General features: G+C 50.6%; 1 protein-coding gene across 1 annotated transcript in view; it reads left to right on the top strand.

Annotated features, from left to right (window-relative positions):
* Window positions 1–17,019, top strand: part of LTBP2 (latent transforming growth factor beta binding protein 2) — a 95,093-nt gene that overhangs the window by 1,745 nt on the left and 76,329 nt on the right. Inside the window, exon 2 of the mRNA XM_036312989.1 lies at window positions 6,323–6,393. Within this exon, the coding sequence (XP_036168882.1) occupies window positions 6,323–6,393 (71 nt within the window). The remainder of the gene's footprint in view (window positions 1–6,322; window positions 6,394–17,019) is intronic.

The following is a 17,019-nucleotide window of genomic DNA, read 5'->3' as shown; positions in this document are numbered from 1 at the left end:
GGCAGCCCTTTTGGCCTGGGTCCGATGGACCAGTTGGTTTAGTCGTGGTGCACAGCAGGAAGGGCTTGCACCCCCAGTTCTATGCCCAGGACTTTCTGAGGGCCTTTGCACTGGCTGTTTTCCTTGGCTGCACACTCCTCTCCCACATTTCAGCAGGACTTCTTTCAGATCTCCGCTCTACTCCTGCCCCCCTCTCTCTCCCCTCACCCTGCTTTATGTTTCTTCATAGCACGTATTCCCAGGTGACATATTATGTATCTGTTTGTGTTTCATGCCAATGTCAGTTCTATGAAAACAGGCTTTGTTTTGTTCATCGCCATGTTGCCATCGCCTAGAAGAGAGCTGGGTATATGTGGTGCTCATTAAGTACCTGTTGAATGAGTGAATGAACTCCTGCTGCCCATGGAAGGCCAAGCTTAAAGCAGGCGGACAGTAGACCCATGACTGCCAAGTCACTTACACAGAATCAGTCAACGATGGTTAATGAAGCACCTAACGTGTTTCAGTTGTTTTGTTTTTTTTTCCTTTCCTGATCTGCGCAAGTGAATACATGCTTCCTAAAAGCAAGTGTGGGGAGCATGGAATAGGGGATGGGTTCCAGAGAAAAAGGCATTGTTCCTGCTGGGAGAGCAACTCAATTACTTATCATCAGTTGGAGAAAGGAACAGCTATGTACCAGTGAGTGCGCTTTCTAGTATCAGAAGCTTCATGTTAAGTGTAAAGGAATGGAACAGTTGTGGCTGCAGAGCTCAGAGGTCAAGGAGGCCCTGTGAGCTGGAGTCTGGTGCTCAATGGGCAGCGTGTGGGGGAGGTGGCAGGAGTGGGGCCTAGAGGTGTAGCACTGCCCAAGGACAAGGGCTCCTCACTGTTGGCATTGGCCTAGAGGCAGAACTGCCATGGAGCCATGGGGTGAGGCTGGGAGCATAGGTTAGGCCAGATCATGGAGGAGCTTATACTATAGGCATTTGGGTGAGGGTTAGGAGGAAAGTGGGGTAGCAGAGGGTAGGGGTGGGAGGGTAAGACGATTAGAAGTCATGAAATGAGGTGGTAATGAGCAAAGCAGATTGTCACCGCAATAAGGCCGTGCACAGATGTGCACAGGTGTATAAGAACATGGGCTGGGTGCCGCCCACAGGCACCTGCTGTATGCAGATGTATACAGGATATCACATGCTGGGTTTGGCTCTTTCCCCAGATTATTTTCTGCAGCTTTGATAAAGGGTGAGTTCCTCTGGCACTCCAGCCAGCCACTCCAAGTCAGCTGGGGGGTGGGGTTTGTTGAGTGGCAGTCTTGTTAATGGGCTTTCTCTACCCAGGTCTATTCTGGTTAATGGCTCTTGGCCAGGCTGACCTCTCTGGCAAAATTTCTTGTGGGCACCTTAGGGCCAAGGATCAAGTGCCACCTGCTGGTGAAGATGGGAATAACATCACCACTGCTGGGGATCCATCATTCATTCATTCATTCATTCATTCATTCAACAAATATTTGGAAGGCCTCCTATATGCCAGGCACTGTGCTGGATGGTGGGGATACAGCAATGGCCAATACAGCCTTTGTCTTCATGGAACTTGCTATGTAGTGAGGATTTATTGCCACAACAAAGCAGGGCAGACACAATTCCTGCACTAATGAAATTTACAGTTTACAGGGGATTTTTAAAAAAATATATTTTATTGCCCTAACCGGTTTGGCTCAGTGGATAGAGCGTCGGCCTGCGGACTCAAGGGTCCCAGGTTCGATTCCGGCCAAGGGCATGTACCTTGGTTGCGGGCACATCCCCAATGGGGAGTGTGCAGGAGCCAGCTGATCGATGTCTCTCTTTCATCGATGTTTCTAACTCTCTATCCCTCTCCCCTTCTCTCTGTAAAAAATCAATAAAATATATTTAAATATATATTAAAATTAAAAATTAAAAAATATATATATTATTGATTTTTTACAGAGAGAAGGGAAGAGGGATAGAGAGTTAGAAACATCGATGAGAGAGAGACATCGATCAGCTACTTCCTGCACACTCCCCACTGGGGATGTGCCCACAACCAAGGTACATGCCCTTGACCGGAATCGAACCTGGGACCATTCAGTCAGCAGGCTGATGCTCTATCCACTGAGCCAAACCGGTTAGGGCAACAGGGATTTTTGAAGCCATTGCCTCTCAACATTCAGAGTTTCTTGAACTAGCCTCAAGGCATAATGCCTTCATAATATTTCCCCCTTGTATCTCTTGCTCTATTATTTTTCTTTAAATTCATAGACTGTTAAAATAACAGGATTTTGCATTTTATTTATTTTAAAGTATTTTATATTATGAAGTTTTGTACAAACACACAAAAAGGTGTTAGATATAATATAACTCACAACCCAGCTTTATCAAACCTTAATATTTTGGCACAGTTTGCTTCTGATTTTTTTAGTTGACATTTCTTCTATATATTTGCCTCCATCTCTACCCTAAAGTTATCAGTACTTATGATTCCAATGTATGTTTTTATACTATTACTGCAGATGCATGCATCCACAAAATAACAATTTCTTTTGCAAATTTTAAACATAGATAAGTGATGCCATGCTGTATTATCCTTCTACAAGTTGCTGCCCTCCTCATAAGAGTTTTGAGATTTAAACATGTTAATATAATTAACCCAAGTTTTTAAAAAATATATATTTTATTGATTTTTTTTTACAGAGTGGAAGGGAGAGGGATAGAGAGTTAGAAACAGCTGCCTCCTGCATGCCCCCTACTGGGGATGTGCACGCAACCAAGGTACATGCCCTTGGCCGGAATTGAACCCAGGACCCTTCAGTCCACAGGCCAATGCTCTATCCCAGCGGTTCTCAACCTGTGGGTCGCGACCCCTTTGGGGGTTGAATGATCCTTACACAAGGGTTGCCTAAGACCATTGGAAAATACATATATACTTACATAACATATTGTTTTGTGATTAATCACTATGCTTTAATTATGTTCAATTTGTAACAATGAAAATACATCCTACATATCAGATATTTACATTATGATTCATAACAGTAGCAAAATTGCAGTTATGAAGTAGCAACAAAAATAATTTTATGGTTGGGGGTCACCACAACATGAGGAACTGTATTAAAGGGTCGCGGCATTAGGAAGGTTGAGAACCACTGCTGTATCCACTGAGCCATACCAGTTAGGGCAACCCAAGTTTATATTCATTTGAACTGTTGTATATTATTCCACTATCTGAATATACCACAGTTTATTTATCCATCCTCCTGTTTTGGGACATTTAGATGAGTTACACTTTTTTTTTTTTTTTTTTTTGCTATTATAAATAGGGCTTACCTCATTTTTCTACATAAATAAATTTATTTTCAAGGAAACTTTGTATCACTATCATAAGTTGAAAATAGTACCACTTGTCATGAACAGAAGATAACTGTAGGAAAATTGAAATGAAAATAAAATGTTCTCCTATTCTAGTCAGACATCATAATCTTAAGAAGCTCAATCCTGTGGTATGTTCTCCTGTTAAAAGGGGAACTGGCAAGTGTTGGGGGAAGGACTCAGCCTCAGGCAGATTTTTCTCACTGACCTAATCAGGCTAGAAAAATCACTGAAATGGGAATCACTTTCTCACCACGTGACTCAGAATTGTTGAATGCTGTGATTGTGGAAACCTAAAACTCACTTCCCTGCCCTCAGTGTTACTCATCTGCTTTTTGGGAAACACTAGATGAAGTGAAACAAAGAAGTATTAAATGTATCGCACGTCTCAGGCACTGTGTTAGACTCTAAGCACAAAGAGGAATAAGAAAGGGCCCTCAAGGTAGTCAAATAAAACCAACATCCTGAGACAATCAGTACTAAAAGAGCACAGGAAATGGAGAGTGGGGAAGGCTGGGTAGATGTCGGGGGAGGTTTTACACAAAGGAGGTAACATTTGATTTGGAAGTCTTGGAGTGGAAAGGATTTTAATTGCCAAAGAAGAGAAGGAAGGCATTCTAGGCAGAGAGCAGCTTAAGCAAAGGTGTCAAAATGTGACCATAGAGAGTTCAATTGGCAGATGATAGTCTTCATATCCTCGGAGGATCACAGCCTTGGTTATGGATGTCCTGGAGACAGGGAGGGGTGATGGAGACAATTAGACTGCAGAGGCAGGTGGGGGCCTGGTTAGCTTTGTAGAGGCCAATAGAGAACCATGGGAGGTTTTTAACAAAGGATAAGTCTGGTCAGATTTGTTCCAGGTGGAACAGCAACTGTCCCAAGCTGTTAGCCAGAAGTGTTCCCAAGTGTTGAGCAATGATGCTGCATATGGGGCTCATGTTTGCTGAGTGGTGTCACCTGGAAGGTTGGGCTCATATGATCTCTAAGAGGGACTTCCCGGGAAGTCAGACCACTGAGTCATACACCCCAGCTAGTCAGGCTCATTTGCTCTCACTAGCTGGGCAGAGCCCACTGAATGGCTACCTCCCTGGGCCTTTACTCAGGACTCCAATACTGGCCTATAGTATAAAGGGCCCTCAGGCCCTCATGGAGAACCCGAATCCCTCTTGAGTACCTTTCCAGTCTCAAACTGCTCCTCCCATCCCCACTGCCTGGCAGCCTTTGATTCCAGAACCCTCCTGATGGCCCTGAGGGTTCCACCATGGGCAGGCAAGGCAGGCTCCACTGCTGCCCTCCTACAGTCATCTGCAAAGCCATCCTGAGGTGACAGCTGGCTGAGGGGGCCTCCTTGGGCAGGGCTCCATGCCATGACCGCCTGTCCAGGCAGGCCCCTCAGTTCATGCTATCTGGGCTCCCACAGGCTCTAGTTCTTAGGAACCTCCCCTCGCCCCCCGCCCTAGGGAATGCAGCCTGTTTCCTTTTGAAGACTTCCCGGGCCTTTATCAAAGCTGCTAATTGCACATTAGCCCAATATGCAGCATCATTGCCCAACCAGGGGTAGTGACTTACAAATTGGTGAGTAATTGCCCCTTTCTACCAGGGTACCCATTCAGAAACCCTGGGTGTAAGAACTAGCCCCCTCCCCAGAACCCGGGGTGCCTGGGCCCTGCTGGGGAGGAAGCCAACATGGAGCCAGGAAGCTGCTGAAGGCTTCAAGGTGGCCGGAATGGCACAGCCCTGGGCTGGGGGGACATTCTGGGAGCTCCCTGGGCGGTTGGGCCAAAGGGCCAGGAATGAACCTCAGCTTTTCCAAGCCGTAGGAATTTATTTTGAATGTTTTGGAAGGTTCCAAAACCACGCAAGCCTTGGGGTCCACTCAAATGTCAAACAAATTCCTAAGTGGGAGCAGATGCTCACCATGCTGGCCTCAGAGGTCACAGGGATGGCCCCCTGCTCTGTCCCTCACCTTGACCCTCCGGCTCTGTGCCTCAGCCACCACACTCACCCTGAGTTTCAGTGAGTGCTCGGTAGACACTCTGATGCTAATGATGGGGCCCAGGGAGCCAGGCCCAGGCCCACCCTGAGCCAAGGAGTCAGGCTCCCAGGGGCCTTCTCCAGGAAGAGCCTTGCTAGGGAAATCACCCAGATCCAGGCATCTGGGTCTTTAGACCGAGAGTCAGGGCTGGTGACACCTGCTGGTGCTGCAGGGGGCCTTCACTGAAAGCACAGTTCGGGCGAGTTGACTGAGTGCCCCAGTGGTCAGTGCAGGCCAGTGTTTCCTATGGGTGGCCCCAGGGCCAGCACCAAAGAGGAGCTGGGAGAAGGACGGTGTCCCATAAAGTAAGTCCCATCAGCCTGCCCGAGTTAAAACACAGTGCTCCTTAAGCAGAGGCTGCTTAACCCCAGTCCCCAGCCCCACCTTCCTAGCAGCTGGCCCCCTCACAAGCCCCGCTTACATAGAAATGCTAGAGCCCCGTGCTCAGTCTTACTGTGTAAGCCTACCCGCGGGCCAAGGCTCCTCCCAGTGTGATTTGTGAGCAGGTGATGCGTATGTATGTCCTTCAGACAGCTCTATGTGTGTCTTCCTGCTCCCCTTGGATTGTCAGCATTTGCTGGGCGAGGACTGTGGTGCTTGTTTTTTGGTGAGAGGCAATGTGGAGTTGGAGCGTGCCTTAGAGTTGGGCCAACTCAGGTTGGAATCTGGCTCTGGCTCTCACTTACTGTTTAGCCCTGGCAGGTGACCGAACCTCTCTGGACTTGCTTTTTGATCATCTTCATGATCACTGCCATTACTGACCCAGGGGGCTCTGGATTGTACAGATGTGAGGTTCCCCACCGTCAAGCAGAGAATGACAGTCTGCACAGCCTGATTGGTTCTGCAGAGGGCAGGACCAATAGGGGCTGTGTGAATAGTCCCTCTGAGCATCCTCATACCTGACTCCGTTTTGGTAACCCCACAGGAGGAACGTCTGCGGGGGAAAGTGCTGCCCGGGGTGGACAACGGCAAACAGCACCAACCACTGTATCAAACGTGAGTGCCTCCTCCCCACCACCCCTTCTCTCTCCTTCGAGCAGGGGGGCTCCAGGCCTGGAGTGTCTTCCCCAATGGAGCTCCTGGGAGTAGAGGCAATGTGCCCTGGAAGGGGGGAGCTTATAAAATGCCTCAGGCTGAAAACAACTTCTCAAATAAAAGCCCCACTTACGTTTTTTAAGCTTCCTACATGTCCTTCCTGCTGTCCCACTGTGTGGGTCCCTTAAGTGCCCACCGCCCTGTGGTTGTAGGATGTGGCTGGCCCCAGAGACTCTGCATTGCACATTCTCCTGGCACCATTTATGCTGTGTCCTATGGGAACCCACCCTCTGGTCCTGGCCTCTGTCGGGCATCCTGCCAGGATGGTCTGATGAGGCTCCGACCCCGCGTCTGGAGCAGCCTTCCTTTGGACTGCTCTGAAGCCCGGCAGGCTGGTCCAGGTGAAAGAAAAGAAAAGAGAGTAGTCTTCTTAGTTAGGTGGGAACCAGGGAGTGAGGCAGGAAGAGCCAGAGGGTCTGCAGCCAAGCCTCCATTGATGGTGGCAGAGGCAGTAACAAGGGCAAGAACCAATACCCATGCAGAACTTACTTTGTGCAAGGTGCAGTTACACTCCCCTGGGGTAGGTAGTACCATTAGGCAGATGAGAAAACTGAGGCATAGACAGGTCACTTGCTCAAGATCACATGACCTGGAAATGGTAGGATTTGAACTCAGGTGACTTGACTCCAGGGTCACTTTTCTTAAAAAAAATTGTTTTTTATTTTTATTGATTTCAGATAGGAAGGGAGAGGGAGGGAGAGAGAGAAAGAGAGCGAGAGAGAAACATCAATGATGAGAGCATCATTGATCAGCTGCCTCCTGCATGCCCCTCTGGGGATTGAGCCGGCAACCTGAGCATGTGCCCTGACCGGGAACTGAACCATGACCTTCTATTTATAGGTCCATAATCAACCATTGAGCCACGCCGGCCAGGCCAGGTTCCCTTTTCTTAATCACTACACCCTCCTGGCAAATATCTTACTTTCTGGGCCTCACTTTTTACATCTGTGTGGGGAAGACAATGAACTACTACTACCACTACTACCACTACCACCACCATCACTGCTGCCACTACTACCACTACTACCACTATTACTATCACAACTGCTACCACTCCTGCTGCTACTATTACTGCACTACTAGCTAATATCTTGGGATTTACTATGTTCCCAACACTGTGCTAAGCTCTTCACATACATTATTGTAGTTAAGCCTCTCAATAATCCTATAACATGAGTATTTGTTGATCATCCCCACTTACAGACAAGGAAACCAAGGCTCATGTTAGTTTGGAAACATGGCCAAGGATATTCTACCCCAAGTGCTGGAGAGAGGGCTACATCCAGGCAGTCTGACTCCAAAACCCCATACTCTCCCTTACGGGGTTTTGTTCCCTCTAAATACCAACTGAGGCTGGGGCCTTCTGGAGTTTGGAATCCCCACATATAATGACAGATGTGGGGGTTTCAGGAAGCCCCTGGGATCTTTCTCTCTCACACCCAGGGCCCCTCTTAAGCTCTCATCAGCTCCCCACATCTGTATGGCATTTCTAGGATCTCCCCGCAACTTTCCCTCCTGGAGCTGCCACCAGCAGGCCCTAAACCTGGCTGCAAGGCCTCAGTCTCACCAGCACCCCTTCCTGCCCCAGGACAAACCCCTGGGCCCTTTGCAGTGTGAGGGTATCCAGGCACCTCACAAAGCTTATGGTGTTCCCAGGCCTGACGGAGGCCCTCATCTCTGGTTCTGATGCCCACCCCCCAAGGTGGGGATGAGACTGGGACAAGATGGGCTGCTTCCACCCCTGTGGGGATAGGGATGCTGGATGGCCAAGCTCTTGGTTCTGTCTCAGACCTCATGGCCTTGATCTCCCCCAGTCAGACAATGATGCTCAGGCAGAATCTTGGGCCTCTCTAGGATCTGCAGATAAAGAAATCAAAACCCCAAATTCAAAAACAAGCAGCAACACACATTGTCTTCTGGAAATTCCTGCCTTTTCAAAGACCCTGGATTGGTGTGGGCTCTCAGAGGACAGGCTCTCTGTGGCTGGGGGGAGAGGGGTACCTCATAATTTTAAAGATGAAGACAGTGAGATGCAGAGAAGTGGTGACTAGCTCAAGGGCATACACCTCATTAGAGGAGGAGCTGAGACTCAAAGGCAGTGACTTCCCCGGGCAGAGAAGCCAGGGATGTGTGTAGCAGGTAGTTTCATGCTCAGCAGAAGCTCTGGTTTTTGGTATTTTCTTTTTTTAATCACCCTAGGCCAGTGGTCGGCAAACTCATTAGTCAACAGAGCCAAATATCAACAGTATAACGATTGAAATTTCTTTTGAGAGCCAAAGTTTTTAAACTTAAACTATATAGGTAGGTACATTGTTATTAACTTAATTAGGGTACTCCTAAGGCTTAGGAAGAGCCATACTCAAGGGGCCAAAGAGCCGCATGCGGCTCGTGAGCCGCGGTTTGCCGACCACAGCCCTAGGTGATTCGAGCCAGAGCCGAAGACACTGAGAGTTTGGGGTCACTCATAGGAATATCTGCCTTGGCAAGGGTGGTGGGGGGGCTATCAAATTTGATTGTTTCCCCGAATCCTCTGGGATCTTATTAAAGTGCAGATTCTGATTCAGCACATCAGGCAGGGCTGTGCTTCTAACAGTTCCCAGGGGATGCTGCTGCTGCTGGTCCAGGGACCACACTTTGAGTAGCTGGGCCTTGGGAGACTCCGGCGGCCTTGGAAGGGACGGGGTTGGAGCTGGGAGGAGGGCTGGAAAGCTTTAGCCAGCTTAGCAGAGTGTTGCTGAGGTTTGAGTTGAAGTTGGAGCAGAGTGGCTCCAGAGGGGGTGGGCTTCTCACCAGCTACCCGAGAGGTCTGGGCATGGGGCTTGCTCTGCCCTCCAGTCCCCGGAGTTCTCAGTTTCCTGACTTGCACGTGATTTTCCAGCATGAGTCTCTGCCAAACTCGAGTTTCGACATTGGAAACTCGAAGTTGGGTGAGTCTGCAGATTGTCAAAACCAACGTGTGTGTACACCCTCGTGCCCCAGCAGGGGGCTGCCCCAGAATGCTGCCAACCCCCACTCCCTGCTGGGGGTTCTCAGCCCCTGTTACTTCCCTCCCGGGCCCTCCCACCCTGCAGCTCCCTGGTCATCCCCTGACCCACGCACACAGGCTGGCACTTCTCCTGGAGGAATTGCCAGTGGGCGTCAGCCTTTCCCACTTGAAGTCGGCTTGTCCACTGAAGGTCTGTGTGCTAATTAGCTGGGCCCTGTGCTGCTTGCTTGTTGCTGTTTCTCTGCTAATGAGTCTAACGAGAACCACGTGGACAATGGGCGTTGGCTCTGGACGGCTGGGTCCCGAACTCTGTAGAATGTAGGGCTCTTGGCTGCACCCCCTGTCAGCTGGCTCTCCTACCTCCCCCAACGGTTTGCCAGCTCCCTCTCCCCTCCCCACAGCTGCCCCTCTGGCTGGAGCGGAGGCTGCCGATGCCGGGGGAATGCTCATGACTGTCCTAGAAGTCTCACACATGTGGGGTGACTTGTTGGACAGCAGGTGGGAGGGCTGACAAGGACGGGTGTGTGACATCCTCCCAGCCCCAAAACCGTGTGGAGACTCAGTCTGTTCTCTGGTGTTTCCCAGATATCTGTGGGTCCAACTACTGCCTATGCACAGGAGATGATGGCCCGAGCCCCTGGGGCCACTCCCTGCCCCCTCTTGCCTCCTCTCACAGAATCTGAAGTTGCCGTAACATACCAGCCCATCTCCCTGGCAGGCCCCTTCCGTCACCCCTGCCCAGCCGCTAGACTTCGGGGAGCCACTGTATATGTAGGTGGCCATTGCTGGAGCCACAGCTATTCTCTCCACCTTGGCGGAGTCCTCTCATCTTGGTATCTACCTGTCCTTCTGTGGCTCCGCCAGCTCTGCCATGCGGTTTATGTATTTATGCATTTGTGGAGGGTGAGGACTGGGGCCTGCCTGGCTCACGCAACTGAGGGGAAAGACTGTAGAGTCGGGGTTGAGTGGGTCCTGTGTATAATTAGGGCTTTTGGAAGATTGTCCAGTCTTCCCAGACTGGCCCATCCTCATCACAACCCCAACACACACACACACACACACACACACACACACACACACACACTGGGAAGAGGATTTGAAGAATTCTTTAAATTCTCATTTATCTCAGCCTAGCTGCCTCGGGGCAGGGGCTGTCCTAGGGGGTGGGGAGGCAGGGGGGAGCCCTTGTTGTTGAGAAGGGGCCTAGGTAGATCACTCCTTCCAAACCCCGGGGTTTAATATGAAGAGCATGTGCTTTGAATTCTGGTGCCAGATCCAAGGAGTGGTGGGTTTGAAGCCCAGCTCCGTGTCCTCAGGCAAGTGACTGGCCCTCATCTGCCAAAGAGCCTCATCCATACAATGGGTATAGTAACCTATATGGAGTTTTTGGGGGAGATTATTAATAGTAATAATAATTATTATTATTATAACTCTGTAGCTCTTACTGTGGGCCAGGACTTCATGTTAGTATTTTTTAATCCTCACAACAACCCTATAAACTAGATTTGATCTTTGTTCCCATTTACATTTGAGGTTAGCTATTTGTCCCAGTCTTGCAGCTGGGAATCAGCAGAGCCTGGAAGTTTAGCTGTTGCCTTCATCTGGATCCAGGAGACTGTGCTGCCTGTCTGGGTTACCTTAGCTACGTGGCTACAGGCAAGATGCTTAAGCTCTCTGTGCCTCGGTTTTCTCCCCTGTATAATGCGACTAATTTTAGTCTCTGCCTCACATAGTTGTAAGGAACGAATAAGGTAACTCACGCCGAATGCTCAGTTCAAGGCCTGGAGTGTTCTGTGTGCTCTATCCACCCTTGGCCTTGATGTTGAGAGCAGGGACTGTGGCCCCTGGCCCCCAGCATGCTGCTCAGTAGCAAGTGTTCACTGGACACAAAGTAAAAGCTCAATGAGTATGTACTGAATAATACAGGGCCTAGCCTGGGTCTGTGCTGGCTGTGCTAGCCCTTCTGCAGCCCCAGGTCTGTCAGCCCTTCCAGAGCACTCCCCACGGTGCTCAGGAGTCCCTCGGCAGATCCTGGCATGGCCTGAGCATTTGCTCCTGCCTCCTCGGTCCAGAGCCTCTGCGTGGCTTTCATTCTGGTCCACATCTCAGTGCTGTAAGGACTCCAGACCTCCTGATCTGGGCTTCACCTGACTTCACTGAGGGAGCTTCTCAGCCCACCTATCCCAGCCCTGTAATGACCTCAACCCAACAGTTAAAAACCCCAACTTTGGAGCCAGACTCCTTGAGTTCAAACTTTTGCTTTATCCCTTACCAGCCTGGTGATTGCAGGCAACTGCTTGGCCACCCTTGGCCTTAGTTTCCCCTTATGTCAAATGGGGATGAGAATAGTAGTAACAGTAGTTATAACAAGAAAGAAAAGAGATACCTGTAAAGAAATCAGCCCAGGGCCTCATAATGGTAAGTGCTGAACAAACGTTCGGGAAAAGGGCCAGAGCAGGAGTGTGATTGGCAGGTTCTTCACTGACTGGTTACCAGCCACCAGGAGCCAGGGTGGTGGAGAGGAAGGTAGGAGGTGGCTCCAGGGAATAATCACATGACCTCAGTGAGACCCAGCTAACACGAAGGGTGCAGTCCCAGCAAGAGAATCATCCATCTCTCCCCCAACCACCTACAGGCACCTTAGATCTTCCTGGTGAGCAGGTGCGTCTAACTTAGAAGATCTAACTCAGAAGATGTTCTTACCCAGGGGCCTCCTAAAGCCGGGTCTGTGTCCTGTTGATAGCAGCGTGGCGCTGGCCCTCTCTACCTACTTGGCACATGCTTGTTAAGGGACTAAGTGGGTGAATGATCACTTGGGTGACCTGGTAGTTTCCTCCTGCCTTCCCCAGCTGTAGGCTGGCTTCTCCTTTTCTACTCAGCATCTTAATGTTGGGCCACCCCAGGACTTTCCCCAGACCTTCCAAATCCCCCACACAAAGAGGGGCCATGGGAGCCCAGCCAGCATTATTTGCTCCCCATTCCTGACCACCAGTAGGTACTATGCCAAATAATTAACATGCAACAATGACAGTGCAAAGCTCTCTGTGTGCCAGAGACCAACCAAACCCCTCAATCCCCTTCACCCTGTGAGTGGCCATCATGTCACTCTGTCCTGCCCCTCCTGTGTCCCTGCTGCTTCTTCTCTACCCAACAACTAAACGTGGCTTCCTAGAGCCGAGTCCTGGGTCCTCTCCGTTGCTCTCCCGCTGCTCTGCTCCCGGAATGATCTAATGCATTCCCATGGATGTAAACATCATCTCCGCGCTGACGACGCCCAGATTTATATATATCTCCAGCCAGTCCTCTCCTCCGACCTCCAGACTCCTTCGTCCCGCTGCCTACTCCACATCTGCTCTTGATGCCTCCCAGACATCCCCACCCCAACTTGTCCAAAACGAACTCGTGGCTTCCCTCCCTTTGAGCCAGCTCCCCGGGCAGGTCTCACCCACCCTGCTGAAAGGCATCGCCCTCTACCTGAATGCTCAAGCCAGACACCTGGGGGCCCTCTGAGACACCTTCTTTCCCTCAAGCTTTAGAGCCAATCTGAGGTGAGCCCTGTTTGTTTTACTTCCTGCATCTCTGGGGAACCTGCCTGCTTCTCTCTGCCTCCCCTGCTGCCTCTGTAGTTCAGGGCCCTCTAGTCCAGCACCCTCTTCTGGGTGACAGCAGCCTCCAGCTGACCGCTTACCTCCTGCCCGCCTTACCCTCTGGCTCTTTCTCCATAAATTAGATCATAAAACATCCCTGTGAGAACCTTCCTGCTATGGTGTAGCTGGCCTCGTCTCTCAACACTCAAACCACCCCCTCCCTGCCCCGTTCCCACTCGCCGAATCCAGCCTGGGCTCCTGGATGGGTGTGCTACCTCCGGGCTGTTGCTTTTCCTCCTCTCTTTATGAGGCTGCCTCCTTGCCATCTTTCCGGTCTCCATCTCAAGCTCCCCTCCTCCATTCAGTCTAGAGCTTCCCCCCATGAGCCCCATTATTCTGGATCTCAACCCCCACCCCCAGCACTGTTTCCACCAGATTTCTCTTCTTCTGCTTGTTTGTTCACTGGTTTTGTGACAGTCTGTCTAAGTTGAAAGGGCCATAAAGAAGAGGGCAGTGTCTGTCTTGCTTACCACCTTAGGCAAATAGTAAATATCGGAGGCACAACCATTTTCTAGATGAGGAGGCTGAGGCTCACAGGAGTGAAGAAACGTGCCCAAGGTCACGCAGTTGGAATTCAAATGCAAGCAAGGCCACTCTCTCCTACACACTCTGCCCTGGCCTTGGCTGTACTGTACGTGGGGATGGTGCGCTACCCTCCGACCTTCCTGGGTCCTGGGCACGGAGCTGGTGCTGCTGTAGAAGGGCTTGAATGGCTCCCTGTCTGCACACAACTCTCTTTCATGCCCTGGAGCTGCTCCCCTGGAAAAGACTGGTCCCCAGGCTCGTCCCTGATGGGGGCTGTCCCAGGACCCCACCCCATCCATCTCTCATCTACAGGGACTGCTCTGGAACTATGGTCTCCTTCCAGACAAGGCCCTTGGGGCTGTGACAGGGTGGACAGTCACCCTTCTGCTTTGGAGCAGGAGCTGGAGGCGAACCCATGCCCAGCCCTGGGCCACAGCCCTGCTCGTGGTCCCCCTCCTCATGCCTGCGAGAGCCCGTGGGAATTGGGGCTGCTCCCTGGCCCTGGCCTCCAACTGGCCCAGCATCGAGGCATTTGTTAATGCAATTAGCAGGGCGGTCCATGCAGAGGGGCTGGGGGCCAAGGTCTGACTCACACCTCCCTTTCCTCCCCTCTCTCTGCCAAACGGTAGAGGCCCACTCAGCCTGCCAGACAGCGTCTGCAGAGAGCGCGCGAGGGGCCAAGAACGGCATCTTTCTCTCATTAGAGGCTTTTATGTGAACACAACTGCTATTTTGGAGCCGGGCGCTTGGCTGGCCCCTGAGCCCCAGTGCTGTTCCAGCCATCCTGTGCTGCGGCCCCAGCACAGCTGTGGTGGGAGCGGGGTGCGTCCCTCAGGGCCTGACTTCTCCCACTGCCTCGGGGCTTGGGGCTGAGGTCGGGGCCTGGGGACACAGACACTGGGCAGAGCTTGGAAGTGTAGAGGATGCGTCCCCAGGCCCATTCTAAGGTGTGGGAGCCAGACAAGGATGGCCTTGAGGACCTCTGACATCTGTGAAGGAGGAATAGGGTAGCTCTGTGGGTAGGTCCTAAGTGATGCACTGACACAAATTTTAGAGAAGATGGAGTTTTAATGGGGGAGCAGCTGAGCTTCAGATGTGGGGGGGTCTGGGCCCCAAGTCTGATCTGGAGTGGAGGCTCATTTTCCAGACAAGAGGGGGTGGCATTGGAGGCCTTGGAGGAGGCCACAAGCCTAAGGGGACCACCCTGAAGTCAGTGCCTCCCCTAAGGGGTTATAGATGGAGGGAGGAGGTGTCCCTGGGCCCAAGAGAGAGAGCTGATGACAAAAGCCTTCCCTGGTAGGTGGTAGCGGGTGTAGAGAAGGGACTGGCTGAATTTAACACCTGGAAAACAGCCTTGCCTTCTAGACCACAGGGCTTGGTCTAACTCAGTGGTTCTCAACCTTCTGGCCCTTTAAATACAGTTCCTCGTGTTGTGACCCAACCATAAAATTATTTTCGTTGCTACTTCATCACTGTAATGTTGCTACTGTTATGAATCGTAATGTAAATATCTGATATGCAGGATGGTCTTAGGCGACCCCTGTGAAAGGGTCGTGACCCACAGGTTGAGAACCGCTGGTCTAACTGGAGCCTGCGTTGACCTTACCTTTCTCTGGGAAAAGGGTCATAACAGAGAAGTTCAGAAGCCCCCTTGCTGCTCCCATTGGGGTTATGGTGGTTTTTTTGCTTTGCAGTGCTGTCCAATAGAACTTTCTGCGATGATGGGCATGTGCTATCCTCTGTTCAACACGGTGGCCATGAGCCACATGTGGCCATTGAGCCCTTGAAATGTGGCTAGTGCAACCGAGAAACTGAATTTTGAATGCTATTTAACTTTAACCGATTTCATCTTAAATAGCCACAGGCAGCTCGTGGCTGCAGCGTTACACAATATTGGACAGCACAGCTTTCAAGAGTACGAAGTACTTCCACATCCATGATCTCTATTGAGTTTCACAACAACTCTTTGAGGCAGGAATTCTCAGACCTACTTTATGGATGAGACAACTGAGGAGGCACCACTTAGAGAATCTCAATGAGATGAGACGTGCCCAAGGTCACCCAGTGGGAATGTGGCTGAGCTGAAGTCAAACTAGATCCCACTGACTCCCACCCCTGTGTCTTACTGTTATCAAGTGGTTGATCGCAGAGGCTCTCAGTGAATGGTAGGAGCAGCCCACATGGTGGGAGCTCTTTCCAGAACCTTCCCCAGGCCTGCCCATCCCAAATTTGGTCTCCTCCCAAAGGTGGGGGTTTTGTGTGGAAAATCTGAGCAAGCCTCTGCTTTGTTGTTTTGGAGCAGAGTGAAGGTAGAAGGGGCACAGCCAGAAGGCAGGGGGTTGGAGGAGCAATGCCTCCTATTTCTTACTTTCAAAGCAATTTTGAAAGTTTTCTTTTTGTTCCCCCTTCTTTTGGCATCGTGCTAACTCCATAGAGCTGAACTCCCAAAGCTGAAACTTTCCACATGCCCAATCCTCAGTGAGGAAGAGCGTGCCAGGGAGGTATGGAGGAGTCCAAATTATGAATGGCCAAGGCCTGGCATGGGCAAGTGGGCACAGGGAGGCTGGTAACAGCATCCATCACCTTTTGGTTGTCTGAGGATGCGGGCTTTCATCAGGGAGGGGCCAGGGTGTGTCCTTGATGGCTAAACATGGACAGTGTGGCATCATGCTTGATAACCATTCACCAATAATCAATCACACTTGGACATCGTGGCTTCCTGCTTCCTATCATTTCACCAATAATCTATCAATGAAGACTCACTCAAGCCTCATCCCCCATCCTGGGGCCTCAAGGGTAAGGCACAATCTCTGCTCTTGAGGAAAAATGGAAGTGATGAGGCTCTAGAAGTAAAACATAAAGATTCTGGGCCCTCCGTGTTGGGAGTTTTCCCACTGAAAATCCCCACAGCGCTGCACGGAACGGTCTCTCCCGGACCTCGGCGCTCCCTTATCTGCTTTCAGCAGCAGCCCCTGCCATAGGCCATTCTGAGCTGGCTGATTTCCTTTCAGATCCTTCAGTTTTGAAATACGTACTCATTTGACAGAGGAATGTTTTGCTTCATCGCCTCCAAGCAAAAGGATACGCGACACTATTGCCCCGTCCTTCCCAAAGTGTCCCTAACTTCTGGATTTCATGCACCAGGAAAATATCCAAAAACGTCTTCGGCCAAAGGACAGTGGCCAGCTTTCCACTTGGAGGGTGTTAGAAAAACAAACTACCATTTGCTATCCATCTTTATTTAAAAAGAACATTTTAATTAAACCAAAAAAAAAAAAGAAGAAGAAATGATATAATTTCAAAATAAAAGACATGTTTAAATGGGGGGAAAGGCATTACAAAGAGCTCAGGAAACTGTTTTTATTTCCC

This window comes from Myotis myotis, unplaced genomic scaffold, assembly GCF_014108235.1.
Source record: "Myotis myotis isolate mMyoMyo1 unplaced genomic scaffold, mMyoMyo1.p scaffold_m19_p_1, whole genome shotgun sequence".
In the NCBI taxonomy this organism is placed as follows: Eukaryota; Metazoa; Chordata; class Mammalia; order Chiroptera; family Vespertilionidae; genus Myotis; species Myotis myotis.
The sequence above is the reverse complement of the archived record's forward strand: the minus strand, read 5'-3'. Positions and strand labels throughout refer to the sequence as shown.